Here is a 13,894-nt window from a genome sequence, read left to right as displayed (position 1 = left end):
GGCCACGGCCGCGGGAGGGGCCGGGCCCGGCGCTGTCCCGGCGGCCCGGCGGCGCCCCCTGCCGGCCCCGGGCCGCACGTACGGGAGGTTGGGGCTGCGGGGACCTGACCGCGTTGGCCTTCTGCCCCCATCCGTCCCTTAAATCCTCCGAGATTCTTCCCAGTGTGAAGAACCAGGCGTTGGATGAAAGCGTCTGAGCAGCAACGACACAGTAAAAGGCCGCGAAGAGGGGCTGCCGTCCCTTATGGCTGCGGACCCCCCGCTGTAGCGCTACCAAGTCCGGGCTGCCTGGGGACGAGGCGGCAGCAAGCACCGGCCTTCCTGTGTGCCAGCTGGACGGCCACACGATGCCACGTTTCTTACCAACAGGTGGCTGAGGAATGGCCGGGCAATGTTAGCCCGAAAGCTCCAAGGAAACCCACCTGCCTCAGCCCGGCAGCGCTCCTCGGCACAGCACCTCACAGCCCTTGTCGCGGCTTCGGGACCGCTGCCTTCTCCAGCATCACGGAACGCCTCCACAAGTGCCTCGTGTCCACGGGAGGTACAGCTTTCCTGCAGACACGAACACGGAAGGAGGATTCACAAAGCCATTAGGGAGAGTTTAATAAAGCCCAGCTTCAAAAGTGTGGGGCAAATGTAACCCTAACGGCGGAGCTAAGCACGTACGACGTGAAACTAATCTGGAGTATTGCGATGCAAAGAGGATCTAATTTCTCATGCACTCACGCGTGTGTAACAAGATCAAAATGAGAGTGGGAAGTGGGACATAATTATTCCCATCTCCTGGCAGGTTTAAAACTTGACTTTTGGAGTCCACCTTGCTGCTCAAGTGCCAAGTACTTCCCTGTGCCTGCACTATTCATCAGCAGCAGCGATGCCCCGAAAAAAGCCTCACTTTTTGCATTAAAGCTGTTTTGTGTCTTATTCCCCTGAATATTCCCATACACAGGCTGAGGGGCAGAGACTAAGCAGATGGGCAAGGGGACTGCGGCACCGGGATGGCGGCAGCCTCTGTCCAGTGGCAAGGGGACCTGCAGTCTCCTTCCCTTTCATCCCTTGCGATGCGTGCCAGACAGTAGCAGCATGGGGACCCGCATCCAGTTCCACCTCCAGAGTTGACCGTGGTTTGCCAATCAGTGGCATTTTCCCTGCTGTGTCCTGCTCGGCCCTGGACACAGCTATTGTGCTGCTAATCCTCACCAGCAGGTCCTTGAGGGCTGGCACTAGCTTTTCACTGCTGCCTGTAGGTTATCTGCTACTTCGCATCTCCAGTTGCTGGGTGGAGCCTGAGCACTGCCCTAACCAATAATAAATACGTGGTGATTTTACAAACACTTCTCACTGGATATCTCCAGTGAGGCCCTAAAGCTGTTCAATAGCTGTCTGCCAAAAATGTGTCACACAAATGAATGCTTTCGTAGCCGTCATTTTACACAAAGATGGCTAAATTGTTTTTGTTCAGACTTTCCAAAAATATCCTTGAGCAGAGTTCAGACTTGAAAAATGTCATCCCCAAATTGGAAGGAAGTGGCGAGAGCTTTAAAAATGAAAAGTTCAAATAATTTTAATTATAGTTGCTTCTGGACGTTCCACTCATCATTCACGCATCTGCAGCAGCCACCCAACATGGCTTCGCCCACGCTGGGCTGCTGCCTGGGCCCAGCCCGAGTTCTTTGCGGGCTCATCACCCATCCGTCCCATCCCTCGGCAGAGCCCCAGCCCTTCCCGCTGCTGCCAGCACGTGACGGTCCCTCCTCGCCTCCTCGCCCTGTCCTTCCTAATGAGCCTGCACCCAGCCACAGCAGCGCCCGGTCCCCTGAGCGATTCCACCACACCTCCATCACCTCCCGGAGATCGCGGCCCCGCAAGCGCACGCAGGCCTACGGGCACCTCAGAGAGGCAGCCAGCTGTGCCCGTTCCCCAGAAAAAGCAGGAGGGCTCCCCCCTGCAGTGCTGTCCTCTTGGCACCTCCTCGCCTGCATGTGCATGCCTTAGGTGGGCACCCTTCAGCCCTGTCATTTCTGACGTCTCTCGTGCCCATCACCCCGCATCCTGATTCCTGATCTGGCCTACCACTTCCTCTCTTGCCTGCTGGTCATCGGCTCTCCCCTGTCCCCCTGCAGGCTGAAGTTCTCCTCACCGAGTCGGCCAGCCTGCTGGCGAAGATGCTTTCGCCTGATTTGGCCGGGTGGGTCCATTCCTTCCCAGCACTCCTCAACACCCAGACGGTCCCACGGCCAGAAGAGCCAAGTCCCTGCTGTCAGCACCAGCTGCACACCCACTCGCTGACCACCGGCTCCATCCTCTTCTCCTCATGCCCGTTTCCCTCACCACCAGGATGGAGGGGGAATCATCGGGGTCCCCATGCCTCGGCCCTTGCCCTAGGAGCCATGTAGCCTCCCTTAGCACGCCGCAGGATTCCCCGGCAGTGTCATTGGTACCCTCGGGGAAAAGCAGCAGGGGACTGACACTAAGCAGTCCGTATAACATGTTCTACGTCATTGCCTGCCCACTTCCATCACACCAGTACGGATAACGCCATAGCTAGAGCTGGCCTGAAACAAAAGCCTTCTCCGCAGACACCTTGGTGTCCATAACTGCTACAGACAGAATCCTTGTCCTTTGCTCCTGACTGCACAGGAGGTAAGAGCAACCAGCCAAGCTTCACCTAACCCAGACTTCTGCGTGGTCACCATCCAGTGTCTGAGCTACACTCACCTTCTCTGGCTTAAACCCACTGCCCAGGCATGGTTTATTTATACTGCATCTTTTAATAAATCCATAGCAGGTAGAGATGGCCAGTGTCCTTCCCAGCTTTAAATGAGATTAAAGACAGCATGCTACATGAAAGGGGAAGCAACTCAAATATTCACTGGATTTCCAAAGCTCGTGTGCCCACGTGCCTTTTCAGAAGCCTCCCACCATTCTCGGCTCTACCAGGCTTTCCTCTGCGAACGCCCTCCCAAACACCACCGGCCAGCAACCACAGCACCACGGCATAGCCGACGCTCCGGTATGGCCGCAGAAAGTAAAAATGAGTGGAACCAGCAGAGACTGCAAACCTCTCGGACCAGGCTGGCTACGTGAGGGCATACTGCGCGACTGTTAAATGTTCTTGCTGATGTTTCAGCTCTATTGCAATGCTTAGGTGACAAACCTAAGGTGACAAACAACTCCACAAATATAGTTTTCAGTGCCACTATCAGCATTTTTGTAAAGTAGGCAACATGCAGCTTTCTTATCCCGAGAATATTTCTGAGAGAGAAAATCATTCATGGATAACAACTAAGAAAATGTAGAAGAAATCTGGAAAAAATAATTCTCAAACTAGCAATCTGGAGAGGGAAAAGAAAGGCTCTGCTTTAAACCCTTTACTTAGTTACCTATCTAAATAGCTTCTGTTTTTTCTCGAAGAAAAAAAATCAAAACAAAACATTGTTTCATAAGAAATTACCTTTTTTCAAAATTTAGAAACTTTTCGAAATTTCAAGAAGAAAAAAGTTTGCTCTGAACTTCCTCCTACCACCACCTCCACACTTCTCATGATCTAGTGATCACACAACCGTGTGGTGAGCCTCGTCAGCTTCATGAGTCAAATTAAAAACAAAACCAACTGCTAAAACACAATGACTGGTTTCCGTGGATGGCTGCGCTGATGTGGCTCGCAGTGCCTGTGTCAGATGCAAAGGAGGTGAAGGGCATGCAGAGCCCTGGGAGTGGAGGTGGAACAAGACCAGCCGCATCCCTGGCAGCTGGCATTCAGGGTGGATTAACACACCATGACAGTGAGCCGGCAGCGCAGCCACTAAAATACCCTGGGATGAGAGGAGCAGAGAGTAATTAGCACTTCCTGCCTGACTTCATGTGGTGACTGCGGTTCAGCCAGACCTGCGGAGTTCACTTGGAATCTATAACAGAATGAAAAATCCTGAAATATCTCACAAGGGCACTTTGCTTTTTATTTCAATCGGAAAACTGATGGGAGTATTTTGCAGCCCTCTTCCAGGACAAATCTGAGGTCCCCAGATCAGGGATTACTCACAGGATGCCAGGAAAAGATTCTGCTGCTCAAATCAGCTCAGAAATTGCTCCTAAACATGTTTGTTCACTATAGCGATGAGCATGTTAATGGACGTGCGTTATAATTTGCTCAAGGTTGAACAAGTGGTTGGATGACTGATCCTTAGAAACAAAATGAAATATAGAAGCAGGCACCTTCCCAACCCAGCAGAATACGTACCTGACACAGTAAGATATCCAAAGATGTTAGAATGAAATAATTATAACCGTTTATGGGGTTCATTTTATCATGAAGAGCTTGGCAACTTTTCCACACAGCCAACAGTTTGTTCTGGCCAGGATCCAGACTAGATACATAAACCAGAGCACCTGTGGGTTTGTTTTAATTGTACTTCTGTTCACCGGCTGGGTAACACTGGACTTCATTTTGTGTTCATATTTGATTAGTGAGTTAATCAGGGGCCAGATGCTTCTTTCCAGCAATGCTGATGGAAGTAAACTAAACAGCTATGTGGTGGGGAGCAAGAAAAGGCACATGGCCTACAGAACAATCCTCTGCTTCAGAGCCCTAGAAAAGTGGCAAATGCTGGCACGGTCCCTACAGGAATGAAGATGGTTATCTTCTGGCCTCCGCATTAAAGATGCCAACATAACAGGACTTATGCATAACGCCAAGCATTTACAACATACATTTTTCTATCCCTTTTTAAATTAAAACAATAACAAAACTTCCAACCTTCAATGTTTGGACTCCTATGAAGCTCTCAAGCATTGAGAGCTTATCTACCAGAAAGTGATACCTCCGACTGAATACATTCCCTCTGTTACTACATCAGTTTAACAATTACTGTAACTTTTTTTTTTTAATATGCATCATGCATCTGATCAAGCCCTCAGTCTCTAGTTCACTGGCAATTCTTCACAGTGGTCTGGTCCAACACCATAATATGGATGAAGGAGCCAGCATGCAGAGCTCTTTGAGCATATTCAAAAAATGAAATAGATTGGCTCTCATTCCAGCCAGTGGAAGCAACACAGGAGAGCTGACACCATTTTTCCAAAAATGTTTTTTGGAAAAAAAAAAAAAAATCACAGATGATTTTTGATGAGAAAAACAAGAAAAACTACTGGAGAAGGAAGAAGTTAATGGTATCTCAGGGAATGCCAGGTAAAGTTGCAAGCCTAAGCCAGAACTAGAGCTGCTAACCATGCCTTCACTCCACGGTCTGTTCTGATTCTGTTAGTGGGCTCAGAGGCTGTATCAGCTTCCAACTCTATGGTCAGTTCCACGTACAGTAGGTATAGAGTTATGTATTTACCATCATCTCATGCAATAACACTTGGAAATTCTTTACTGAAGAGAAGTAGCTGCTGAAGCACACACACACAAATATGTATGTGTCTTTTAATATATTTATATATATATAAAAATGCACATGGTACCACACTTGGAAGAAAGTTATTCAGGAATTGGAAATGCTGCTCGTGGGGTTATTGAACGGTGATCCTCACAGATCACCTTCTTCTGCAGCTTTCCTCTCCCTGAACAAACTCTTTAGTTATTCTGCTGATTCCTCTCAGCAAGATAAATCCATTAAATATTTAATTAAGCTGCGCTCAATATATTACCTAAGTGAACTACTCTGTCTAGTGCTAGCTTAACATTACATGCCCTATCATAACGTTTTACACAACACAGTGTTGCAGTGATAGAAGCATTATTGGAGAATTTGTTCTTTTAGCTTGTTAACAGTAAAAGCAAAAAGAAAGAACCCGAATCAGGATTTCTGATCTACTTTTAGTTATTATTTAATCAACTCAGGATAGGCAGGAATTCAGCAAACTGCTGGTGAGATAACTGGAGTGCGCCGAAGTGAGGTTTGCTTGTTTATTTGTTGTGTTCTTTTTGTGTGTTTTTTTTGTTTGTTTGTTTGTTTTGTCCTTAGTAGAGCAGAAATTCATTGGTAGAGAAAGTCGTTGTGCATGGTTTGAACAGCCACAGGCACAACAACCCAGGTAGAAGTGTTAAACTGAACGGAGCAGAGGTAAAACAGAAAGGGGGACAATTTGGAAGAGATTCTGAGAAACAACATTTAGCTTAAGTAGAGTGCAAACTGTTGCTTCAGAACTGCCAGCAAAATATTGCCAACCTCAGCCAATTGCCAGCAATTAGGGATGACATACACTGCAACGCTTGGAACATACAGGGAGCAGAATGGAAGGAGAATCCAACTGCTGTACATTTTGTCACAACTGACGTATGACAATCGCCAAGGGCAAGTGCTTCTGAAGATAAACTGATAGGCTGCAGTACAAAGCATTGCTTCCGACAAGGAAATATTACAGGCCAAAGAAAAATACATTCTTGAGGGGCAAGTATTTTCTCTGTTTGTAGCATTAAATAAATAATGTGCACAAAGCAAGATCCCTGCATAGGGAATTCTTGCAACTGCAGCACCATGTGAAATAAAAGAGGAGCTAATCCAGACACTTCATTTCCTAGGCTGACATAGCAAGCATTCATCAAAGGTTTAAAAAAACTAAAAAACAAAACACTCCTAATATCTGAAGATTGGGACAACTGGCTTTGATCCTACAAAGTTTGAAGAACTGGGATAAGATGCCATTAGAGAAGACCCCAGAAAGTAACAGAAAGTTGTGATTAAAATACAGAACAGACCTCAGGTTTTTGGTGTGTTTGTTTGTTTACTTTTGATTTCATGTTTTTATTTTCTTTAATTGTTATTTTAAATCAGGAACTCAGTGCTATGGAAACAGACAGATGTTAGATGTCTCAGCTTGTCCTAAAACTTACTGGCTTCAGTAGGTGACTTTTCCATTACTGGCAAGGAGTACTGGATCAGTACTCAGTACTCTACTCAATTACTGAACTATCCCTCATCAACCCTCACATCACCTACTTTTTTCTTGTGTCACCTGGAATCCCCTTCCAGTTTCAGTAGTCCAAGAACTTCCTTCCAATACAAAAAAGGTAAAGATGTTAGAGAGTTTTGCAAGTCAGCCATGCATCAGAAAAGCCCAGCTGATTTAACTTCAATAAATGCATTTTACAAGAGAAAATTTATTCATTTTTTTCACTGTATTTTTTTTTGGGGGGGTGGGGGGGTTGGTAAGCAGGGCGTCTTATAAGCGCTGAAGCCAAAATATTCTGAAAAAATGCAGAACACAGAGCCTAGCCGCAAACAGATGGGAAGATTTGCCAGCTGCCCAATTACTGTTTTGGAAGCAAAACAAATTCTAGAACCAGACCATCTACAAATTTACACAAACCCAGAAAGTCCCCGATCTTGGTTGGGGAGCAGTGCTTGGACCAAATTGAAAGGAAAACATCCCTGAGGTTTTCTCCCAGTAAGATCTTGTTGCTTCCTTCAAAAGTGGTTATTTCTGAATAAATAAATACAGCTGAATAGAATCAGGTATTTTCCCTAGATCCTTCTGAACTGCAGGCAAGACTGAAGGACAAGGTCAGCTAGTTTTGTCATTGTTACAAACATGGAAAGAAAAAATATAAACTACAACCCAATACTGTTAAAGATGCTACTTCTTTAAAGCCAAGTCCCCTTCTTCAAAGGGTGACAGAAATGTCCTGGTCCCCCCCAGGAAACTGAGAATCTCCTCATCTCTATGCTACATTCTTCTTGTTTCTAGTCCTCCAGGACTATAAATCAGTGACACATCCTTCTGCTAACACACCACCACGGTGCCAGGCTGAGTGTATCCTTCTGGTCTTCAACAAGGATAATCTCAAGGCAGAGCAAAGCCATCAGATGCACCCATCCCCACAGGACAAACACCGACATTTACCAATCCAACCCGGTCGACAAGCTACTTTTCTTTTTTGTGTGTATGGGCACTGCGGCTGTTCGTTTCACCGGGATTCTGAGGATGGCATTTGGTCCCAAATCATATTCTCTACTTTACATCTCAATAATCCAATTAAAATGTACAAGAAATAATTAAACCTAGTAGATAATGATAGTAACAATAGTGCATAGCAATTTAAAGCATTTTCTATTTTAAAAGCACTCTACAGGCATTAACTAATTAGTGGATAACATGAATTTAAAAATCAATGCATGAGAATAGCGTATGTTTTGAATTAACATTTCAGTTATTCTCCTCTGACCACTGCATTTACAAAATGCTTCTTATTTATTCTTACTGATGTGTAACAATTACAAAGGATTCCATACAACTTATTACCAAGTAATTATGGCGTTTCTGAACTACCCTATACACTCAGTGGGAAATCATTTCCACAGCCCCCTCCAGAATTAATCTGATTTTCTTAAACTTGGCACAGTACAGGGGGTTCTGCACTGCACCTTCAATCCTACAGCAACTACACCACAGCAGAACCAAGGTGAAGCTCCTCAGGAAAAGTCAGGGCAGCTGCTGCTACCTTGGGACTGAGGCATTCACGAGCCGGATTTGGGAAGTCCCAGAAACCAAATCCCCTTCACTTCTTCCTGTGGGGCAACTTCTCTCACCTAACTGCGTGACTGCAGCCTTCACTGACCTACCTCAAAAGCCCCACTTCTGGTACCACTCGTGCTCAAAGCAGCGCAGAGCCTGCCACGGGCTGACGGCTCCGGAGGTGCTTCTCGGCCCTTTTTCAGCTGGAGCCTTCTGATTGCGCCACAGCAGCTCCGATGTAACACAAGTCTGTCTGTACAGGGGCCAAACATGGAAGTCTTCCATTAGGAGGAACCGAGGCTTTCAGAAACAGCAAAACAAAAACACATTTTCGCAATTCATCTTCCCCCGCTGCCAATTTTAATCTTACAGTTAAAATTACTTCCTTTCAACATCTGTTGTTTTTGTGGCTAATGGACTGACCTTTTTGAGAAGGGAAAAGGTCCCTCTGTTGTTTTTGTTGTTGTTGCTTTTGTTGTTGTTGGATTTTCCAGTATTTATCAAGGGTTTTCAGGTGCTAAAAACAAAAACAAATCCCTGAGGCCATAAGCATCCATATAGACTAGCTGTCACACACACCCCCCCCAGCTGACAGGTAAACGTATTTGCTTTTTCTTTACAAAGAGAATTTGCAGCACAGGGTCGCCCTGCTGATGCTTTCCCATCACTGCCCTCTCTATCTGCAGAGAGCTTAGGCTTGTCCTCCTGCTGTTTCACACACCTTTTTAATGAAAATTAATTCAGATTGCAGCATTTTCCCCACTAGATATGCAGGCAGGGACTCTTTATGCTCTGCTGTTTTCCGTCTTTCTTTATGGACCCATGCAAATTGCCCAGCCAGAGCTTTCTCTAAGATCCTCTTTTTCCACATGCCCCTGTGTAATTGTCAAGCATTACACTTGAACTTGTAAGTGTAGAGGGACAAAAGCATTTATCCAGCTGATACAGTTACCTCTTACAGATGACTTCTCATGTCTTAACTCTTTATCTGGCTGTAAAAGGCTCTGAGCAGCTGGCCTGGTATCTATTCTAACCTCTTTTTTTTTTTTTTTTTTTTTTTCCTTTTTTCTTTTTGCTTTTTTTTTTGGTGCTGGTTACATGTTTCCAGTCCATGAAATCAATAGAACACTTCTCATGTTATCCCTATTACATAAATAAATATAGATCTAATGCCTCCAGCATATTGGCTGAGGTGACAAGGAAAGGGGAGCCCACTAGTGAGAACCTACAGGAATCACTCAAACCCTACTGAACACAACACTAACCATTTAATTATCAGATTTTTTTTCTATTTAAGTTACAGAAATACCCACAAACTTCTAACTGGAAAGGGCGCTGAGGATTTTAATTGTGCTTATTAGACCATTTGGTTCTGAATAATAGGGATGCAAACATTCTTTCTTGAACCAATTATTTTTTTATCATTATTCTTTAAAACTGGTTATTTCTTTAAATTAGAAAGAAGCTAGCTGGTGAGATCCACATAGCAATGTTTCAATGCTCATTGCATTTTATTTTCAGACATGAACAGAAATGTGTATAACTATGAATACAAGTTTCAATCAAAATGCAATTGAACACCTCAGGAACGTGTTTCTGTACAGAGTGTGGAAAGCAGAACTGTGTTGATTCAGTGTTGATAAAGTTTTCTGGACCCTGAATGGAAATTCTCCCTGGTAAGTCACCAGTGGGATGGTATTAAACCTTGACCAGTATCTGTAAGATGGTTCATAATAGCAGTAGTGAAGCAAAGGCATTGAATTAATAATAGTAAGAATAAAAAAGTCATTGCTTATAATTCATAATGGAAGGACTAGTAATATTTTTTAAAGAAATTACTGAAGAGCGTTAAACACTCAGACAGAACACTGAGAGTTTAAATATCTGGTTGCTACAATGTAGGAATCAGATATGATGGGATTTCCCAAGCAAACCTAAGATGGAAGGATTGCTGGTACTCCGGCCAGGAGCCCACCCCAGGAGCTCAGGTGAGTCCATCCAGGTATGCAGTGACCACTGCTGCTGTTATTGCTCTGTGCCCTGCAAAGAAGATAAAGAGGGAAAACCATCCAATTTCTGAAGCATGGGAACACACACCAGAAGAACAAGCAAGTTGGTCCCATCTCAGTAGGCTTGGGAGAGATGCTGGAGAATAAATGAGAAGTGGGGAGGAATAGTGTTCTTCTGAGCCTAAGATGCAGGCACTGGCCCAGAGCACGAGGAAATTTCCATTGCTGTTAGTACTATACATCATCTGGATAAACGAAGGCTTTCCTAAACCATCATCCTCCCATTGCCTTTCAGTAGCGCTACACTTAAATAAATAAATAAATGATGAAGTAAAAACCTGAGGACTGCAGGAAATGTAAAGCATTTCTCTTTTATAAAAATGTTCTGAAGGAAAGAAGTATCATATGGAGAAATATTTCACATAAAATTACAGTTTCATAGCTATCCCATTTTGCTTTTCCATCTATAATTTCTACCCACCTGCTCTCCCACCCACATACCCCTGCCGTTATTAATGCTTATGAAAGAGCATAAAGTTTTCATAATAAAGAATATTTTTGTCCATTGTCTAGAGAATAATATAGCTCATTTAATATGTTCCCTTGGAGGAAAAAAACATTTTGGTCTGCTGCAACTAAACGCTCTTTCTCAGGACAATGCCTTGCACTGAACTACCTGATTTTCTTTTGGATTTTTAAGGGTACAAACCAGCTCTGCCTGGAGATAGTGATTTTCCTTGTGGTAATGCTCTCAGACAAGTGGTGTCAGATGTGCTGTTCTTCATGACATTACATACCATTGTCCCATACCAAGTGTTATGTGTAGAACATGGAGATATGTTTTTGATCCTAAAAGCTGATTCTGTTCTTTTCATCTCCTCACTGAACAAAGACACAGACAGGTTCAGGCTTTTGTTCCCAAAACCCACTTCAGGGATATGCTGTGTTACTATTTATTTTTTGCTTCTGGGAAATTATTTGCTAGAAATCTGATGATGGCATTAAGCTGTAAAGCAGCCTAAATAAGAATTTGCTTATGAAGATGAAGGCCAGACTTCAAACTTGCGAGTCAGTTGTGGCAAGGGATTTCAGCTGTTGGTGTTCTACCCTCACAGCCACAAGCTTAATGTTATGGTAAAAACAGAAAGAGCATCTCCAGCAGGCAAAAACTTTTTGGCAGAAGAGGGGGAAAGAGATGGTCCTTGAGGCAGCTGGCGTCCAGGCCACTCAGTGCCTTAGAAACAGAAATCAACATTTGGACATGCCCATGGCAGCAAAGTAGCAGCCAGTGCTGAACGCAGAAGCACTGGTACAGAGTGCTGGTGTTAGGCTGTAAAAGTGGTGGCCACCTGCCGCACGACCTAGAGGTACCCCAACTAAAGGTAGGGTATACAGTCCCATGTTATTCCACTTTACAGTAAGCCAGTCTGGAAGGATACGAGCAAGGGAAACTACGTAAGGGCTGCAACAGAAAGAAAGGTTTGCAAAACACTGCCCTGTCGAGGCTGAAAGGACATACCCTGAGGTTAATGCTGCCATCCAGGAATTCAGGGCCGATAACATAACACAAGATGCTCGAATAATGAAACTACTTCAATGGGAGTAGATATGATTCCCCGTAGTATGCTGAGTGCTTTTCATTCGTGTAATCAAGCTTTCCTGGCGATGCCCTCTCCCAGTAGCCTCCACAAGCAGAGGGAAGTGAAGGCACTTGGGGTTGCGTGCTGCGAGGATAAGGTACTGCTCTTCCCCAGACCCTCGCCCACACCTCATACACAGGGAAGGCAGCCTAACGAATCACTGGAACACAGACAGAGCTTGTGAGAGTCCTCAGGAAATATTTAGCAAGGAGGTCACAGTCCCCTTATTATCACTTACCCAAAATAAAAGAAACAATTGCAGAGCAGCCTCATCTGTCCTTGAGAGGTACTGCAAGAGGAGTGAACACAGAGCAGTGACTTCAGTCAGCTTTGTAAATTTCGACGAGTTGTTATTTAGTGAACATGTGTTAAAGAATAAAACTTATTAATTCCTTTAAATTTTTAGAAGTAACTCAGAGTTTGCACTGACACTGCAGTAATCAGGAATAAAAAAGCAAATAAAATGTGATGATACTGACAACCCAAGAGCGATACTCGTCTCATTTTTATCTACCGAAGTCAAACACAGTCTAAACTATTGTTCTCAGCGCCTGGTTTTGATTCGAAATGCTGTCCCAGATTTATCTGCCTGTTTTTGCACCAACCTGAGCGTGCGAGCACAGAGCCCATCACGCTGAGTGCTCCATGAGGAAAGACTGCCCGGCTCTGGGAGAGCCCAGTGCTGTGCCCAGCACCCAGAGAGCCTCGGGGACGGGGCTGAGGGGGCACCTGGCCCAGGCCAGCCCAACCAGCATCTCAGGGTTGCCCACAGGCTGCATCCCCTCTCCCTGCTTGGAAAAAAAAAGCCAGCAGCTCGCCTCTCCCTGTAGGAACCTTGAAACCTGGGCAGGGACCATGCAGCCAAGCTCCCCCATACCGTGTCCCAGCCGGTGCCCCCCCCCCGCCCCCGGCTGAGCAGCGCTGTTTGCTCCTCTCCTGGGGGATTCTCCTCACGGCCCAGCCTCACGGCCGGAGCCCCGGGCCCCGTCCCGCCCGCCGCCGACGCTGCCCTCAGGCGGGGCGGCTCGGCCGGCAGGTGGCGCCCGCGGCCCGGCGGAGCGCGGCCCTCACCGCCCGGCCCGAGCCCGGGGCTGCCCTCAGGCCCTGCGGCTTCGCCCCCCCGCGGGGCCCGGCTGGGCAAATGGCGCCGCCTCTCCTCGCCACGGCGCCCCTCGGCCGACGCCGAGCCCAGGGCCCGCAGCCCTGCCGGAGCTGGTGACCCTGGCACGGAAAACGGGCTGCTGCTGGCAGCGGGCACGCAAAAATAATTGCCATTTCACGGGGCCTCCTTCCCCTCTTGCCCTCTGTGTGCAGGTATTGCTGGCAGCGTTTTACACATCCTGCAATTTGAGGATCACTGGCGTGATTCTTAAATGTATGAGGCTTTCAGTAGTGTTTGATAGAGGGAGACACCTCAGGCATCACTTACAGGTAGAAAACCGAGGCAAACATTTGTAAATCTGAACAGGACAGAAGCCCTGCTCCGATTCTTTATCGTTCCCTCCCAGCATCGCTATGAGTCAGTGCTACTAGACTTATTTTTCAGGTGGGAATTCCTGTGAAGATGGGCTCAGGAAGGATAACCGAAATGCCTCAGGCTGCGGTGAGTCACGGCTGAGGCAAGGAAAAGACAGAAATACTGAATCTGCAATGGCTGCTCGAACCATCAGGGCCAGCACCGAGGAAACTTCCACAGGGCTTTCCTCTCTCACACACACAGCACACAAGCACACACAGATGCAATCAAAATGAAATAAAATTAAACTGGGCCTCACAATTACTGCTCGC

The 13,894-nt window shown here is 46.1% G+C and overlaps 1 protein-coding gene across 11 annotated transcripts in view; it reads right to left on the bottom strand.

The window, feature by feature from the left end:
• CCDC85A (coiled-coil domain containing 85A) overlaps positions 1–13,894 on the bottom strand; it is a 122,787-nt gene that overhangs the window by 76,820 nt on the left and 32,073 nt on the right. For 10 of the 11 annotated variants that reach the window (XM_035320819.1, XM_035320828.1, XM_035320818.1 and 7 more), the window contains exons 2-3: positions 8,881–8,974; positions 8,565–8,710 (exon numbers count right to left, since the gene is read on the bottom strand). The exons of the other annotated variant lie outside the window; for it this stretch is intronic. In XM_035320819.1, coding sequence (XP_035176710.1) covers positions 8,565–8,710; positions 8,881–8,974 — 240 coding nt within the window. The remainder of the gene's footprint in view (positions 1–8,564; positions 8,711–8,880; positions 8,975–13,894) is intronic. 11 annotated transcript variants of the gene reach the window in all.

This window comes from Oxyura jamaicensis, chromosome 3, assembly GCF_011077185.1.
Source record: "Oxyura jamaicensis isolate SHBP4307 breed ruddy duck chromosome 3, BPBGC_Ojam_1.0, whole genome shotgun sequence".
Taxonomy (NCBI): Eukaryota; Metazoa; Chordata; class Aves; order Anseriformes; family Anatidae; genus Oxyura; species Oxyura jamaicensis.
This window is presented reverse-complemented; position numbering and strand designations above follow the sequence as displayed.